At 44.6% G+C, this 18,952-nt stretch overlaps 1 protein-coding gene across 1 annotated transcript in view; it reads right to left on the reverse strand.

Moving 5' to 3' along the window:
* Nucleotides 1-18,952, reverse strand: part of LOC115463716 (zinc finger protein 493-like) — a 158,993-nt gene that overhangs the window by 112,327 nt on the left and 27,714 nt on the right. The window contains exons 4-6 of the mRNA XM_030194436.1: nucleotides 15,612-15,740; nucleotides 14,009-14,116; nucleotides 3,464-5,177 (exon numbers count right to left, since the gene is read on the reverse strand). Coding sequence (XP_030050296.1) covers nucleotides 3,464-5,177; nucleotides 14,009-14,116; nucleotides 15,612-15,740 — 1,951 coding nt within the window. The remainder of the gene's footprint in view (nucleotides 1-3,463; nucleotides 5,178-14,008; nucleotides 14,117-15,611; nucleotides 15,741-18,952) is intronic.

The raw sequence follows: 18,952 nt of genomic DNA on the forward strand, positions 1-18,952 counted from the left end.
CTGTTTACTAAGGAGCACTAGCGTTTTTAGCGCGTGCTGTGTAGGTGCCCATAGGAATATTGTGGGCACCTACACAATTAGCGCATGCTAAAAACACTAATGCGCCTCTAGTACAGCTTAGTAAACAGGGCCCTAAATTTGCTGATGACACAATTGAAAGTTGTTAAAATGCAAGAGGATTGTGAAAACTTACAAGAGGAACTTATGAGACTGGGAAACTGGGTATCCAATGGAAGATGATAAGTAGTAGTAGATGATGCTTAATGTGAGCAAGTGCAAAGTGATGCATGTGGGAAAGAGAAATCGCTTCTCTCTCTATAACATCAGCAAAATTCGCCCCTTCCTTTCTGAGCACACCACCCGAACTCTCATCCACTCTCTCATCACCTCTCGCCTTGACTACTGCAGCCTACTCCTCACTGGCCTCCCACTTAACCATCTATCCCCCCTTCAATCTGCTCAGAACGCTGCTGCCTGTCTTATTTTCCGCCTACTACTACTACTTAGCATTTCTATAGCGCTGCTAGGGTTACGCAGCGCTGTACAAGTTTAAACAAGGGGAAGGACAGTCCCTGCTCAGGAGAGCTTACAATCTAAAGGATATGCTCATATCACCCCTCTCCTCAAGTCACTTCACTGGCTTCCGATCAGGTACCGCATACAGTTCAAGCTTCTCCTACTAACCTACACATGCACTCAATCTGCAGCCCCTCATTACCTCTCTACCCTCATCTCCCCTTACGCTCCTACTCGTAACCTCTGCTCACAGGACAAATCCCTCCTCTCAGTACCCTTCTCCACCACCGCCAACTCCAGGCTCCGCCCTTTCTGCCTCGCCTCACCCTATGCTTGGAATAAACGCCCTGAGCCCATACGCCAAGCCCCCTCCCTGCCCATCTTCAAATCCTTGCTCAAAGCCCACCTCTTCAATGTCGCTTTTGGCACCTAACCATTGTACCTCTATCCAGGAAATCTAGACTGCCCCCAACTTGACTGACTGCACTTTTTTGTCCTTTAGATTGTAAGCTCCTTTGAGCAGGGACTGTCCTTCTTTGTTAGATTGTACAACGCTACGTAACCCTGGTAGCGCTTTAGAAATGTTAAATAGTAGTAGTAGTAAATCCAAACTATAGATACTAGAATACAAAGCTCCACATTAAGAATCACCGCCCAGGAAAAGAATCTAGGTGTCATCATTGATGATACGTTGAAACGCTCTGCTTAGCGTGCGGCGGCAGCTAAGAAAGCAAACAGAATGTGAGGAATTATTAGGAAAAGAATGTAAAACAAAAATGAGAATGTTATGATGCTCTTGCATCTCTCCATGGTGCAACCGCACCTCAAATACTGTGTGCAATTCTGGTCACTGCATCTCATAAAAGATACAGCAGAATTAGAAAAGATACAGAGAAGGGCAACAAAAATGATAAAGGGGATGGGATGACTTCCCCATGAGGAAAGGCTAAAATGGCTAGGGCTCTTCAGCTTGGAGAAGAGATGGCTGCATATTCTAGGATAAGCAGCAAAAAATCTGTTTTACTGTTTTGGGATCTCGCCAGGTACTTGTGACCAGGATTGCCCAACAGGATATTGGGCCAATCTGGTCTGTCCCAGTATGGCAGCGCTTATGTTCTTATTGTATTATATGATGGTAGCTCTATATGTATAATCTATTTCTAACCTCCTCCTGTTCTAGGAATGTACAGTAATGACAAACACTGATTCTTACATACAACCTCAAGAAAGCTGAGGAGTTTTACTGTTCATACATCCAACTTTTCAAGGTATTTAATAGGCCAGTGTACAATTCCAAAGCTATACAAAAGTACAGCGATCACAAACTAGTTGATGGCTTGTATGTTATTCTTTGATGTTAGGGCACTTTTCAATATCAATTTTTATCTCCTGTAATATTCTTTGCTGCTCTTTTCTCTCATTACTTTATGCTGGATTCCTAGATATTCCTCGACTCCTAGATATTTATATACCTCTTCCTGTTCAAGCTCCTTAATGACACAATCATCGGAGAGATTTTTTTCCATTTAGGAAAGTTGCCTTAGCACATTTATCCAAGCCAAAAGCCATCCTGACGTCATCTGAAAAGCTTTTCATTAAATGGAGTTGTTCTGCCAGATGTTGATTGCTGGAACTGTAGAGCTTCATTGCAGGTCTGATGTAACCTCTGGGTCTTTGCCAGTTCTAGGATCAACCCAAAGAGTTAAAAAGTGTACTCAAAGGTTTTTCCCCATTGTGGATTCTTTTATGAATTCTGAGAGCACTTTTATCATTGAAACTTTTATCACATTCAGAACATTTATATGTTTTCCCTCCAATGTGGTTTCTTTCATGAGTTCTAAAGGTAATTATTTTAATAAAATTTTATTTGTTACATTTGTATCACACATTTTCCCACCTATTTGCAGGCTCAATGTGGCTTGCATAGTACCGTATCGGTGTTCGCCAATTCCGGTATAAACAAATACAAGGTGATATTGTGGTAGAATAAGGTTCATGTGTGACAGACACATTAGGGGATCTTAGAGAGGAAGAGTTATGTCATGTCCATTACGAGCTTTGATTTCGTTGTGTTGCAGGTATTCAGGCTTTTATGTTGGGTTGGTGGGGTATGCCTTTTTGAACAGGTTTGTTTTTAGTGATTTCCGGAAATTTAGGTGGTCATACGTTGTTTTTACGACTTTTGGCAATGTGTTCCATAGTTGCGTGCTTAGATAGGAAAAGCTGGATGCATAAGTAGATTTGTATTTGAGTCCTTTGCAGCTTGGGTAGTGGAGATTTAGGTATGTTCATGCTGAACCTGTTGTATTTCTGGTTGGCAGGTCTATGAGGTCTGTCATGTATCCCGGGGCTTCGCTGTAAATAATTTTATGAACCAGGGTGCAGATTTTGAAAGCAATACGTTCTTTGATTGGGAGCCAGTGCAGTTTTTCTCGGAGGGGTTTGGCACTTTCAAACTGCGTTTTTCCAAATATAAGCGTGGCTGTGTGTTTTCAGCAGTCTGAAGTTTCTTTATGATTTGTTCTTTGCATCCCGCATAAATTCCATTGCAGTAGTCTGCATGGCTTAGTACCATTGATTGTATCAAGTTGCAAAATATTTCCCTCAGGAAGAATGGTTTCACACGTTTGAGTTTCCACATTGAGTGAAACATTTTCTTTATTGTAGATTTTACTTGGTTCTCTAGTGAGAGGTTCCGGTCGACTAACGCCGAGAATTTTCAGGCTGTCTGACATAGGAAGGGTGTAACCTGGGGTGTTTATATTTGTGGGTTTAAACATATTGCATTGGGATGAGATGATGAGACAGTGTGTTTTTTCTGTGTTGAGTTTTAGTTTGAATGCATTTGCCCCTGAGTCCATGATGTTCAAGCTGCGCTTGATTTCGTTGGTGATTTCTGCCAGATCGTGTTTGTAAGGGATGTATATCACCATAAGTACGTTTGTATGGTTTTTCTCCAGTGTGGATTCTTTCATGAGTTCTGAGGTTACTTCTTTTAACGTAGCTTTTATCACACTGAGAACATTTATATGGTTTTTCTCCAGTGTGAATTCTTTCATGAGTTCCCAGGTTACTTCTTTTAACAAAGCTTTTATCACATTGAGAACATTTATATGGTTTTTCTCCAGTGTGGATTCTTTCATGAACTCTGAGGCTACTTCTATGATTGAAGCTTTTATCACATTGAGGACATTTATATGGTTTTTCTCCAGTGTGAATTCTTTCATGAACACTGAGATTAACTTTTTTAATAAAGTTTTTATCACATTGAGAACATTTATACGGTTTTTCCCCAGTATGGATTCTTTTATGAGTTCTAAGGTTACTTATTTGACTGAAGCTTTTATCACATTCAGAACATTTATATGGTTTTTCTCCAGTGTGGCTTCGCTCATGAGTTCTAAGGCTACTTGTATAATAGAATATTTTATCACATTCAGAACATTTGTATAGTTTTCTTCCACTGTGGATTCTTTCATAAGTTCTGAGGGCACTTTTATTAAAGCTGCTATCACATTCAGAATAAGTATATGGCTTCTCTCCAGTGTGGAATCTTTCATGAATTCTGAGATTACTTCTACGATTGAACCTTTTATCACATTCAGAACATTTATATGCTTTCTCTCCAGTGTGGATTCTTTCATGAACTCTGAGATTAATTTTTTTAATAAAGCTTTTATCACATTGAGAACATTTATAAGGTTTTTCCCCTGTATGGATTCTTTTATGAGTTCTGAGGTTACTTCTTTGACTGAAGCTTTTATTACACTCAGAACATTTATATGGTTTTTCTCCAGTGTGGATTCGCTCATGAGTTCTAAGGTTATTTTGTTGAATAAAGCATTTATCACATTGAGAACATTTATATGGTTTTTCTCCAGTGTGGATTCTTTCATGATTTCTGAGGCTACTTGTATAATAGAATCTTTTATCACATTCAGAACATTTATATAGTTTTCCTCCAGTGTGGATTCTTTCATAAGGGCTGAGGGCACTTTTTTTATTAAAGCTGTTATCACATTCAGAATAATTATATGGCTTCTCTTCGGTGTGCATTCTTTCATGAATTCTGAGATTACAGTTTTGATTGAAGCTTTTATCGCATACTGAACATTTAAATAGCTTCCCTTCCTGGAGGTTCATTTCATGCACTTGTCTCTTTCTAGTGTTGGTTAATTCATGTCTTTTCAGTTGAAATGTTTGACCAAAGCTTTCATCACGTACAGAACATTTTGATGGTTTTTGCTCTTTGTGAACTTTCTGATGAATTATAAGCTGTGATTTATATGCAAAGTATTTTTCACATTCAGTACAATGGAATGACTTGTGTCTGTGATTTTTTTTTTCTCCTGTCAGGACTGAATTCTCTGAGATCCTTTCCTCACATGCAGTGCTCTGAATCAATCTCTCTCCATCGAGTCTCTGATCTTGTGCAAGATTTGAGAAATGGTTGGAATTTCTCTCTTGTTCAGTACATGCATTAGGTCTATCTCCTTTCTGAAGTTTTTCTTTCATGCTGGGTGGTGTAACTTTACTCATACCTCCTACACTATCAGTTGAAGGATCTGTGCTGTCTCTGGAGGGGTCTTTATGTCTCGATTCCTCCATCCGCTGCTCATTGGTGTCTCTCCTTCTCTTACTGTTCTTCCCAAATCCATCATCTGTTGGATAAAAATGAGAGAATGTACATAAATTATACAGCTATCAAGATAGATATATATTGGCAAATATCCCCACAGGAATCTTTAAAGACATCGGTTTCACTATCAGGTGAATTTTTGAAAGAGAAGGGCGCCCATCTTCTGACACAAATTGGGAGATGGGCGTCCTTCTCGCAAGGTCAGCCAAATCAGCATAATCGAAAGTCGATTTTGCGCGCCCTTAACTGTTTTCCGTCGTGGGGACGACCAAAGTTCACGGGGGCGTGTCGGCAGTTTAGCGAAGGTGGGACTGGGGCGTGCTTAGGAGATGGGTGTCCTGAGCCGATAATGGAAAAAAGAAGGGCGTCCCTGACAAACACCTGGGTGACTTTACTTGGTCCATTTTTTTTCACGACCAAGCATCAAAAAGGTGCCCGAACTGACCAGATGACCACCAGAGGGAATCGGGGATCACCTCCCCTTACTCCCCCAGTGGTCACTAACCCCCTCCCACCATAAAAAAAAAAGTTTTAAAATACTTTTTTGCCAGCCTCAAATGCCATACTCATGTCCATTGCAGCAGTATGCAGGTACCTGGAGCAGTTGTAGTGGGTGCAGTGTACTTCAGGCAGGCGGACACAGGCCCATCCCCCCCCACCTGTTAGACTTGTGGTGGTACATGTGAGCCCTCCAAAACCCACCACAACCCCACTGTACCCACATGTAGGTGCCCCCCTTCATCCCTAAGGGCTATGGTAGTGGTGTACAGTTGTGGGGTTTTTTTTTTTTTGGGGGGGGGGGGGGGTTGGGGGGCTCAGCACCCAAGGTAACGGAGCTATGCACCTGGGACCTTTTTCTGAAGTCCACTGCAGTGTCCCCTAGGGTGCCCAGTTGGTGTCCTGGCATATGGACCAGTGCACTACGAATGCTGGCTCCTTCCACAACCAAATGGCTTGGATTTGGTCGTCTTTGACATGGGCGTCCTCAGTTTCCACTATCGCCGAAAACCGAGGACAACCATCTCAAAAATGGCCTAAGGACGACCATCTCTAAGGTCGGCCTAAATTTCATGATTTGGGTGCCCACGACCGTATTATCAAAACAAAAGATGGACGCCCATCTTGTTTCGATAATACGGGTTGCCCTGCCCCTTCGCCAGGATGTCCTTAGAGATGGGTGCCCTTAGAGAGGGTCATCCCCATTCGATTATGCCCCCTCCATGTCCTATAAACAGGAGGCTGTGGATCGCATCGCTCATGACTGAAAGTAACATGGGGGCAGATATTCTGACCGTGGGAGGCAGCTTGGCTAACTCCCATGGTCGACAGTGAGACTGGATACCCTTCTTGCTAATTCTGATTATCTCATTGCACGTATATTACTATGGTGCTCATTTTCAAACCACTCAGACATGCAAAAGTACCATAGTAACCTATACAGGCTTGTTAATGTTGTCTTGCTTATTGCACATATCTAACTATATCTTCCATATTGTATCTGTTCCCCGAACAAGACATGCTTGATAAATTTTATTATCTTATTGAACATATGGTACTTTCTTCCTTATTATATTTGTTAGATGAAAAGTTTATGCTTGTTAATTTCATTTTATTGCATATACTATGCTTTTTTTTTTTTCAAAAATATCTTTATTAAGTCAGAAGCAAGAACACTGACAAGCAAAAAAGAGAATACCATAACCAGCACTTCACAGGCATTAAAAAAAGAATTTCACTTGCAGATGATTTATTAGCCTACATGCACAACGAACTGAACAGAGAAACTCGAACCAAGCAGCTTTGCCCCTGACTCAGTTTTGGATTGAAATAAACCCCCCTTTCCCCTTCCTGTCCCTCCCCCTCCCAATGTCCACCCACCTCGACTGTATGAAGCAGCTCCTACACTAATTTTCCTATCAATATCAATCCCCCGCATCCCCCACAACTACTCTGTGATAATTATCAGCAACAACGCCTACCTGGTGCTCTTTTGTGAGCAACGAGGAAACTCTCCTCCACAGATCATGGTACTGGCATTGCCCCAATGAAGTGGAGAACTTGAGAGAGGTGAGTAGCCAGCTGGCCATTTCTCGCATGAGACTATACCAAGTGATTATAGATGGGGGTGTACTATCCACCCATGCCTGTAAAATGCATTTTTTTTGACGAGCAAAGTAGCTACCAGAATGAATTTACATTGTGCCTCCCCTAGCCCCTGTTCTTTAAGAGGAACCGCACTGCCCATCAGTACTCGAATGTACACTGCAAAGTATTCTCAATGGCCCCCAGAGCACCCGACCAGAGCGGGAATAAGGTGTGGCAGTCTGAAAAAGAGTGCAAGAAAGTACCCACATGTGCCTTGCATTTAACACATGTATCATCCATCCATAACCCCATAGCTCTCCCTATTTGGTGATGTGTACTCTATGCAAAATTTAATATTGAATGTCCTGGAGTGCAGGCATTAAGCGTCACAGCATGTAGGCTCCCAAATATAGCCCCCAATGTTTCCACAGATACAAGGCCTACCGTGTCCGTGCTCTAAGCCTCAGCCAGATGCACCAAGTAAGAGGCCTTCCTGGTGGATCTAATTACCTGGTACCATTGTGACAGTTTGTTTGAACAAGAAGGGATTTGTAAAAAAAAGATAATCCAACAGTGTAAAGATCGCCAGCCCTTTTTCTTGGTGCTCTGCAACCAGAACATAGTCCCTCACCTGGAAGAAGGCAAAGAACTGCGAGTTGGGGATGTTCCATGCACACTTAACGTGCTTGAATGATGGGAAACTGCCGCCGCCCCACTGCCTAAGGTGCCCCAGGTACGAACACCCGCTCCCCTTCCATTGTCTGAACACGGAGGCCCCCATACCAGCAGGGAAGTCAACATTACCCGTCAGAGTTAGGAAAGGACCCAACCCCCTGGCCGCTCAGCCGCGCTCCTTCCACCCAAGCGCACCTCAAAGCAGCCAGAAAGGAATTCCCCCGCAACTCCCCCAACGTCCGGAGGTGCTGAGATTCTAAAACAGCGAATGGACCAAAAGTCAGCAGGAGAAAAAACACTGGCCCCCAAGTGCGCCTCAAGTATCCAACGCAGGAGTGCAGCAACATTATAAGCCCGCAGATTCGGTAGGCGACGGCCCCCCTGAGCCTTGTCTGAAGTTAGTTTAGCAAAAGAGATTCTAGGACGTTTGCCATGCCAAATAAACGAGCTAAATAGACTACAAAACAAATTGTCCTCATGCTTGCGCACCCAGAGAGGAAGCATCTGCAAGGGATACAGTAACTTTGGAAGTAAAACCATTTTCGCCAGTGTGATCCTCCCCATAAAACTCATCGGGAGGTCTTTCCACCGGTGGCAGAGCAGCTTCACCTCCTCTAGTCTAACACATTTTCCCTATAAACTCATCCTAGGTCCGCGCTAAGATACACCCCCAGGTATTTAATGCTAGTCCTAGCCCAGGATAAGGGAAAGTTGGGCATCGCAGTGCTAACACAAGGGTTACTTATAGGCAGGGCCTCTGATTTCCCAAAATTTATACACAAGCCAGAGAAGGCACCAAAATCTTGAATGATAGCCATCACCATTGAGATATTTAAAGACACATTATCAAGCAATAGCAGCCTATCATCCGCAAATAAATTTATGTGATACTCCCTCCTTCCATTAGAGATTCCCTTCAGGGTTGGATCCTGCCGTATTCTAACTGCTAAGAGCTCCAAAGTAAGGATGAATAAGAGAGGGGAAAGGGGGCAACCCTGCCTACTGCCTCCCCCCAGGGACAGCGCATTTGTTAGGGAGTCATTAATAATAATCTGAGCCATAGGGTTACTGTAGAGCACCCTGATCCACTCCAGGAACTCCCCTTTGATGCCAAAACGCTGCAGCACCCAGAACAGATAGTCCCACACCACATTATCGAAAGCCTTGTCCACATCCATACTGGCTAATATCTTGTCTCCTGCCTGCTGGCTCCCTTCAAGAAGAATGTGACTCACCTTCAGAATGTTAGCTGAAGCAAACCTCCCCGGAACAAAACCCACCTGATCACAGTGGACAAGATGGGGGACCAACGCACTCAGTCTAGCTGCCAATACTGCTACCATAATCTTTACGTCCTGATTTAAAAGAGAAATCAGGCGATAAGAGCCCACCAGTTTCGTGTCTTTGCCTGGTTTGGGAAGGACCGTGATATAAACATGATTCAGCGATGGGCCAATATCCTGCGATTCCCGTAGGTCATCACACAGAGATAAACAAGGGGACCAATTGATCCTGTATTATTTTATAAAACACTGTGCCCAAACCGTCCGGGCCCGATGCCTTGGCTAACTTCAACTGTTTAATAATCCGCTGCACTTCTTTCCCCTTCAGTGGTGCATTGAGGCTCGCTAGTTGGTCTGCTGTCAAAGAAGGGAGGTTTAATTTAGAAAAGAAATCTGCACAACTATCAGCCGAGAACGAACCCTTTTTATAAAGCTAACAGTAAAATTGAACAAATTCTTGTTTAATAGCATCTATTCCCATGTGTGAGACCCCATTTGCATCCCTTATCCTGCTAATATAACTTTTTATGGTCCTCTGCTTTACCTGAGAAGCAAGCAACTTGCCGGACTTGTTGCCCCACTGGTGTAGGCGGTACTTGTAGAGTTTAATGTCATAAAGTGCCCTTGCATCCAGTACTGCCTGCATTTGCCTCTTTATCTCACAGTACCCCCTGCGTGAGGACTCAGAGGGAGTAAGAATCAAGAGCTTCCGAGCTTCTCTTAGCTGAGTCATAAGGTCTTTGATTTCCTGCTCTCTGTGTTTATTTAAAGACGAGGTATAAGCTATAATTTTACCATGAAGCACAGCCTTAGCTGCCTCCTAACATGTCCCAGACCCTACAGACTGGGTGTCGTTCTCAGCCACGTAGTCAAGCCAACTCTGGCGCAAATACGTGTGAAAGGCACGATCCTGATACAGAGCAGGATTCATGTGCCAATGAAAGGTACCAACCCTCTTCCCCCACCTCAAAGCAGTCCACACCGGAGCATGATCAGAGACATCAGGCTCCCCTATTCCCACTCGATGCATCACCTCAACCAAAGATTGAGACAGAAGGATGTAGTCCAAGTGTGCATGGACCCCATGAGAGAGAGAGAAAAAAAAAAAGTATAATCTCGATCATCTATATGCTGGAGCCTCCAGATGTCCACCACATCCAGTTCATTAGACAGGAAGTTCACCCCCCCCCCCCCCCCCCCCCCCCCCCCGTCCTTCATGATTTTTGCTTGTCTGTTTTGCAGGGCGACAGTCTATCAGTGGGTCACTGGTGATGTTGAAATCACCCCCTAAGATGAGTGGGTAATCATCAAAGGCCACCAACTTAGCTGTAAGGAGAGTGAAAAACTTATGTGAATAAGTATTAGGCGCATATATACTACAAATAGCCACTTTGACCCCTTGAAGGAGTCCCGCAACGATCACAAAATGGCCCTCTGGATCTTGATACAACCTGTGCATATCGAACGCTACTGTTTTCTTTATTAAAATTGCCACTCCCCATTGCCTGCTATTATAGGAGGCAAAATAAAGATCCCCCACCCAATCCCACTTTAGTTTGAGATGCTCTGACTTCCCTAAATGGGTTTCCTGAATTAGTGCTATATCAGTATGCTGCCTCGTAAGTGCCTGCAGCACACAGGTCCTCTTTATGGGGGAATGGATACCATCAACATTGAGTGTGACAATTTTAAGATTAGCCATATGGTATCATCAAAAATAAAATTCTAATCAGAATGAGTGTAAGCCTGAAAATGCCCGGGGGGGGGGGGGGGGTCTCCCAGCTGAACCCCCCAGGCAAACTTGTAACTATTAAGGTTATGTATTAGAAGAAGTTCTTCCTCTGTTACAGAGAGGAGCATGCCTCTTTTTAGCCTCTTAATGCATTTTGACAAGAGAAGGATGGACAGTCCCTCCCAAGCCACCCCATCCCTTCCCTCCACCCCAACCCCCAGAAGCAGCATACAACCCGTGCTCCTCCTCCTTCCCACTATCAGCTCTTAAAAACTGAAGAAATCCTACACACATATCGAACTAAATCACAACATTCATCCCCCCTCACTCACCACCAGCCCTGCCCACCTCCTAACCCCCTAACTCTCAGATACCACTCCACAAGGAAACCACCCTAAACAGCATTTAAAAAAAAAAAAAAAAGAGAGAGAGAGAGAAACACCTGCAAAGTTGCCTTCATCTGGTTATTGCATCAGTTAAGTGAAACAGCAAACGGTTCGGATGCAGCTGGAAAACCAGCGATCCGCTTGGGCCCAACAGCCTCGCCGATACAGCAAACAAGAAGATTTGGGCCCTCTAGTATACAGTCAGATATGGGGTGTATGATGTCAGCACGTGTCACCGAGGCCTCCCGCGAGCTCCACTCCTCTGTCGTCGCCTTAATTCTGAAACTTTAGGTCACCAGGGGGACCCCCAGGACCACGCTGCAAATGCCAACCACGAGTTTCCAGATCCACAAGGTCCCGCAGTGGTACCGCTCCAGCAACATACAACCATAGTAATTTTAAATCAAGCCCCTCAAGCAACACCAACGGCTCCCAGTAACATTGCGTCGCCATCAATGTTTATTAATATAAAATCATTGTAGTTTGTCCACAAAAGCACTCAAATCCTTTGGGTCAGTAAAATAGAGAGCCTTATCCTGTATGACACGCACTTTCACTGGAACGTTCGCTGGATACAATAGCATGAAGCGCACTCCCTGCTCAAAAAGACGCTTACAATGTCGCCCCATCTGTTTTCTTTGATCAGAAATGTGCGCTGAATAGTCCTGAAATAGTAGAATTTTACTGCCCTCAAATTCCACCTTTTTTTTCCCTCTGTATGCTTGCAAGATTTTATCCTTGTCCGCGTAGTTCAGAATTCGGGCCAGCACTGGTCGTGGTTGCTTTTCACACTCGCACAGCATGCCAAATCTGTGCACTCTCTCAACACACAGCACTCTGCCCGGGAACTGCAGGCCCAGTTGGTCCGGCAACCAGCGCTCCACGAGCTTCCAGAGATCTTTGTCCTTTACTGGTTCTGGAACCCCTATAATTCTGAGATTGTTCCTTCTGCTTCTATTTTCCTGATCATCAACTTGCTGTGTAAGCTGTGCGCACTTCTGCTCCAGTGCCGCGATCCTCGCATCCGCCGCCTCTGTTCGGTCCTCTTGGCGTGAAATTCGGTCTTCAACCTGCTGCAGACACGTGTCTTGCCTTTCCAAAGAGTCTTGTATTTGGTCCACAGAGATTTGTAATTTAGATAGTTTCTCTTCCAAGATTGTTGAAATCTGCTGGACCAGGTCCTGAACGGCCTCCGCCTGCAGGCCTACCAAAGGGGAGCTCTCCTGCGTCGCCGCCATTTTGAAGTGCAGGTTCTGTGTGCGGGGCTTCTTAGTGCACAGGGTCTTCACGGGTATAACCACCCTCTGCGCCACTGAAAAAGTACTTTGATCCAATATGAGAGATCTATGGACCCTATGCTGCTCAATCAGGCAACTTTGGAGTCTCCTCGGGAGTTTATTATGCAGGTAATTTAAAGGTTTTGGGGAAGCAGGAGCGGAGCCGGGAATAGAGACATCCACTCAGCTAAAGAGCATCACGTGACCCCACTTTGTTTCTTATTGATCAATGCTTCTGAGTTTCATCCTTCTGCAAGTATAATACTTAACTTCTTTATTGTATACGTTAGATAAACAGTATAATTTTGATCATCTTAAGGCACATATATTATGATATTGTACTGACTGTCAGAACTGCAGGAACACCAGAACTAAAGAAACATCCATGAAGCGGTTTGTGTGAAAGGCAGCATTACATTCCACTTGACTCAAGGACTTTGGGTCCAGAACAGGTGACTGGATACTATAGAAACGTCTAGCTGGAGGGGAAGGCAGACATGAAACTAAGGTGTCCTATAGAGATGGAAACTTCAAAAACAAAATGGCCACGAACTGGAGTTGCCCTGCCACAAAAAAGCCAAATCTTCTTATCAAGCTCAGTCATGTGACAACAAGGCAGGTCAGAGTACATCTGGGTTAACAAAGTGGGCATGGAATAGAGCTTCCCTGCCATTAAAAGCAAAAATTACCATACACCTAGATAACAAGGCGGGTCAATGTACATAAATGTACATCTTCAGAAGGTACAATCACCCAACTGGAAAGGAACAGCGGGTGCAGTATGCTGAATTTGTGCAGTAATAAGGTGGCATGCCGGGTGGGTGTGCCACCTGCCTATGTTACAGAAAATAGTGTTGCATGCAGAAAGGAACATAGACCATCCAGATCTCATTCACTGGTTCTGGACATTTCATCCTCAGTTCCAATCTCTGCAATGATTCCCTTCACTCACCAAAAACTCTCAACACCCAGCTGGAATCCTGGGATTCATTCAGGACCTGGTCCCTGAATCTCACACCTGGCAGCTTAAGAAAACTGAATTCTAATTACTTACAAATAAAAACTGAAAATCACTAGTAACATTTACATCTGTCTGAAAATTTTGCAATACTTCACAGTACATAGCAAGGAATCTCTCTATATAAAAGGCAACCCCAACGTTCTGAAGCCTCCACGGAAGCTGAGGCGCCCGAGATATCCGGTGTGCCCTGGAGTGTCTGCACCGCCCTCGCGTCAAAACGTCATGACGTCGAGGGCGGAGCTATGACACTCGAGGGCCGAAACGGAAACGCCACAGCGAACAAGGCAAGTAGCTCGGAGGGACGGAGGGGGGGGGCCCCTTGCTAGCGCCCGTTTCATTCCGCTCAGAAACGGGCATTTTTTCCTAGTTTATTATAAAGGAATTCTTGGCTCACCGCTCTTGGTATCAGTATCCTCCTGTCCTCCCTCCAACTGGTCACCGACAGGAACCTCTTCTATTTTCAGAATCTCTACTGTGGGCTCAGTAGCGAGACTTTCGCTGCCTGTAAGAAGAATAGAAAAACAGCTTCAAGTTTTAAAGGAAAGCTTAAGCCTTAAGAAAAGCAACACTTGGCTACAGGACCAGCTTAAGACATGAGACAGGTGAGGAACTGGCTCAGGGGGACAAACTTCAAGGGCACCAAAAGCCTGCCTCACTGGCTCAACTTCCACAGCAGTGAAAGAGTGTCCACTGGTCTCACAAGTTAGTTTAGGGTGCCACAGCCCCTTGAGCCAGCCTTGCTTGGCTGAAACTGAGTTGATGGGAATTTTATGATTTCTGAAAACGTAAATATCCCGGTGGAAGGAGATAAGGACCCTGTTCCACCCTGAAAATGAACCATGACATTGAACACAAACAGATTCCTACACTAAGGTAATGAAAAATACTGTATAATATGCCCTTTGCTAAAGAATCCCACCTCTCTGCAATCTGGTGCTTCTAGTGTTTCTCTTTCTGTCTCCCTTCCCCATGCTACTGCCAGTGGGAGAGTTACTCGACCTTCCTCTCTCCTAATATGGAAACTAATGGTCATCCTCATTTCCCCTCCTTCTGCTACTTCCATTAGGGGAGCCTGTCTGCCTACACAATTGTTTCCCTTTAGGGGGAAGAGTCACTTTGCTTCCCCCTCTTCTATCCCTCCCTGCCTCCATCCTGCTGATGCCATGTTGAATCATTCTGCTTCACACTCTCCTCTTCCTGCTTCCTTCTATTCTGGTGCTCTTTCTTCTTGCTGATCCCAGTGAGGGCCGCCTTTCCTCCAGCCTCTTTCAATAAGACTATCCTGCCTATTTATCTCCAACTGGCAGCACGGTGTGACTCGCAAAGAACAAAAACTACAAGCTTGCTGGAGGTAGGGAGGTTTAACATTTTGGAGTAGCTCTGAGAAAGGTCAGAGAAAGTGACAGATGCAAGGAAGATTACAAAAACTGATAAAAGATGAGAGAGAGTAAGTGTAGGCAACAGATGAAGGGAAGGGACAGAAAGACAGGAAATTTCTGGGGAAAGAATAAGAGAAAGAAAAAGAATGAAAGGTTAAAAAAAAGGTAGATATGATAATGAAAAGAGAAAAGTAGAAATAAAGGAAATAAAGCAAACACATAATCACAGCCCCTGTTTCTAACCTTTACATAAGTACCGGCAAGGCGGTTAGCTTTGCAGAGTTTAAAAAGGGGTTAGACGGTTTCCTAAAGGACAAGTCCATAAACCACTACTAAATGGACTTGGGAAAAATCCACAATTCCAGGAATAACATGTATAGAATGTTTGTACGTTTGGGAAGCTTACCAGGTGCCCTTGGCCTGGATTGGCTGCTGTCGTGGACAGGATGCTGGGCTCGATGGACCCTTGGTCTTTTCCCAGTGTGGCATTACTTATGTAAAGGTTAGAAGCAGGGGCTGTGATTACAACACCTAACAATGCCTGGTCCAGAGGAGGTATCTTTTTTAAAGAAAACGTTTGCATTACCCCATTTCTAGCTTTAATCCAAGCTAAATCACCTGCTTCATCCAGTTCCTCACATGTGACTGTGGTGGTCAGATTTGCTTTTTCCTCAGATTCCTGAGGCTCGGTTTTGAATCCCTCTTGCTCAAATCGGATTACAATGCCAGGCTTGACATTACGGGAGCCTGTTATAGGAATGAGATAGTACAATATGTTTAGAAACGTTACCTCAACCTACACGGTAAGTGCTCAGAATTATGCTATTTTCCTAGGCTCTGCCACTAGTACAGTTCCAAAAAGAGAGGGTGCGGTGGTACTGACTCATTAGAAAATCTATTCCAGCAATATTCTGATCATTTTAATATGGAGGTGGCAACTCCTTTCCTCGAGTGCTACAAACAGTTCCGCTGTGGATGCTGTTACTGCATAAATATGATGGAAATTTCTGTTATCAAGAGGTTATTTGTGTATTTATTTATTAACACAGACTCAACTTCAGTTGCTACATATCAGAAATCAGAATCTTCCTGATTCCACCAAGTGGAAATCTGATAAATCATTATCCACCAATATTAAGCCAGTGACAGCATTTTTTTTAAACTCTGACTGTCGCTGGCTAGATTAGCCCTGGATATTCAGCGCCGGGCCATGTGCGAGCAGCTGCGAGAGGTCATGGCAGCCACTCTGAAGTGGAGCTGCAAAGGGCAGGAGTGTAGCGGCTGTGCTCCTGCCCCCAATGACCCCCCACTGGACCACTAGGGAGACAGTTAGGCCCAGGGGGGCAGGGAGAGGCTTGGTGTTTCACAGCCTGGTGGGAGAAGGGGGTAAGGGGGGGCCTGGGAGGGGAAGTGGGAGCAGATGAATTTTAAAGAGTAAAAATATTTATGTGGGTGCCGGTCTGATATTCAGTGCTGGCACGCACATAGCAAAGTGGCCTAATTTACTCCCTGCTGCACATAAGCAATAAGCTACCAATGGCTTATGAGGCTGCCACAAGCATGATGGTTCATGCAAAAAAAAGCAGATCCAAATCCAATGTATAAAATGAGGCCTTTATTTAAAAACATCTGACGTGGTCCACGTTTCGCCCATGCATGGGCTGTATCAGGGATTACAATACTAAAAATGACCAAACAAAATAGAAATTTTTGTTTTAATTCTTTATCATTTTTTCATACATTTACAAGCATTTCTACTTGAATAGGGAAAAAGTCAGAAACTTTTAAAGAAATAATAATAAATCACAGCAATATATATAACCAATTTGGGGGGCTAAGCGCCATTATAAACTTAGGAGATATAATTCATACACATTATTTAAAGAAAAGGCATAGCAATAGCCACATTTAAAATTTCCTATTAAATTGCCCATTCAGGAAATGTTCCGACTACATGATACCAACCAGCAATACAATACTTTTTTTTGTTCTATAAATTACTTCAAATGTTCAGGAACAAAGAAAACATATTTAACACCTAAATATTTAAAGTTACATTTGCATGGATAGTTTAAATTAAATGATGCTCCTAATGCTAAGGTAGCAGGTCTTAAAGCTAAAAAGTCTTTCCTTCTGGCCTGGGTTTGCTTAGTCACGTCTGGGAAGACCCAGATTTTTCCCACCATAAAAAGGGGTTTGTAAATTTTTTAAGGCCATTTTCCTCACTAAATCCAAATCTTGCTGAAATATGAAAGAAACCAATAAAGTTTGTCTCTCCATTATGGATGATAAAGAGGATTCCAATAAATCCGTAACATTTAAATCTCCTTGTAGTTGTGGTTCATTATTCCTTTTCGTAGGTAAGTAAAGGGTATGATACATACCTGTAGCAGTTGTTCTCCGAGGACAGCAGGCTGATTGTTCTCACGACTGGGTTGACGTCCGCGGCAGCCCCCACCAACCGGAAGAAGCTTCGCGGGACGGTCGGCACGCAGGCCACGCCCACCGCGCATGCGCGGCCGTCTTCCCGCCCGTGCGCGACCGCTCCCGCCAGTTGAATGACAAGCAATAAAATATGAAACACACAACTCCAAAGGGGAGGAGGGAGGGTAGGTGAGAACAATCAGCCTGCTGTCCTCGGAGAACAACTGCTACAGGTATGTATCATACCCTTTCTCCGAGGACAAGCAGGCTGCTTGTTCTCACGACTGGGGTATCCCTAGCTCTCAGGCTCACTCAAAACAATAACCCAGGTCAATTGAACCTCGCAACGGCGAGGGTACAACAGAAATTGACCTACGAAGAACAACTAACTGAGAGTGCAGCCTGACCAGAATAAATTCGGGTCCTGGAGGGTGGAGTTGGATTTACACCCCAAACAGATTCTGCAGCACCGACTGCCCGAACCGACTGTCGCGTCGGGTATCCTGCTGGAGGCAGTAATGAGATGTGAATGTGTGGACAGATGACCACGTCGCAGCCTTGCAGATCTCTTCAATAGTGGCTGACTTCAAGTGGGCCACCGACGCTGCCATGGCTCTGACACTATGAGCCGTGACATGACCCTCAAGAGTCAGCCCAGCCTGGGCGTAAGTGAAGGAAATGCAATCTGCTAGCCAATTAGAGATGGTGCGTTTCCCGACAGCGACCCCTAGCCTGTTAGGGTCGAAAGAAATAAACAATTGGGCGGACTGTCTGTTGGGCTGTGTCCGCTCCAAGTAGAAGGCCAATGCTCTCTTGCAGTCCAATGTGTGCAACTGACGTTCAGCAGGGCGGGTATGCGGCCTGGGGAAGAATGTTGGCAAGACAATTGACTGGTTAAGATGGAACTCCGACACCACCTTCGGCAGGAACTTTGGGTGGGTGCGGAGCACTACTCTGTTGTGATGAAATTTGGTATATGGAGCATGAGCTACCAGGGCTTGAAGCTCACTGACCCTACGAGCTGAAGTAACTGCCACCAAGAAAATGACCTTCCAGGTCAAGTACTTCAGATGGCAGGTATTCAGTGGCTCAAAAGGAGGTTTCATCAGCTGGGTGAGGACGACGTTGAGATCCCATGACACCGTAGGAGGCTTGATAGGGGGCTTTGACAAAAGCAAACCTCTCATGAATCGAACGACTAAAGGCTCTCCAGAGATGGCTTTACCTTCCACACGATAATGGTAAGCACTAATCGCACTAAGGTGATTCCTTACTGAGTTGGTCTTGAGGCCAGACTCCGATAAGTGCAGAAGGTATTCAAGCAGGTTCTGTGCAGGACAAGAACGAGGTTCTAGGGCCTTGCTCTCACACCAAACGACAAACCTCCTCCACTTGAGAAAGTAACTCTTTTTAGTGGAATCCTTCCTAGAGGCAAGCAAGACACGGGAGACACCCTCAGACAGACCCAACGCAGCGAAGTCTACGCCCTCAACATCCAGGCCGTGAGAGCCAGGGATTGAAGGTTGGGGTGCAGC

The sequence above is a fragment of the Microcaecilia unicolor genome, chromosome 2, assembly GCF_901765095.1.
Source record: "Microcaecilia unicolor chromosome 2, aMicUni1.1, whole genome shotgun sequence".
In the NCBI taxonomy this organism is placed as follows: Eukaryota; Metazoa; Chordata; class Amphibia; order Gymnophiona; family Siphonopidae; genus Microcaecilia; species Microcaecilia unicolor.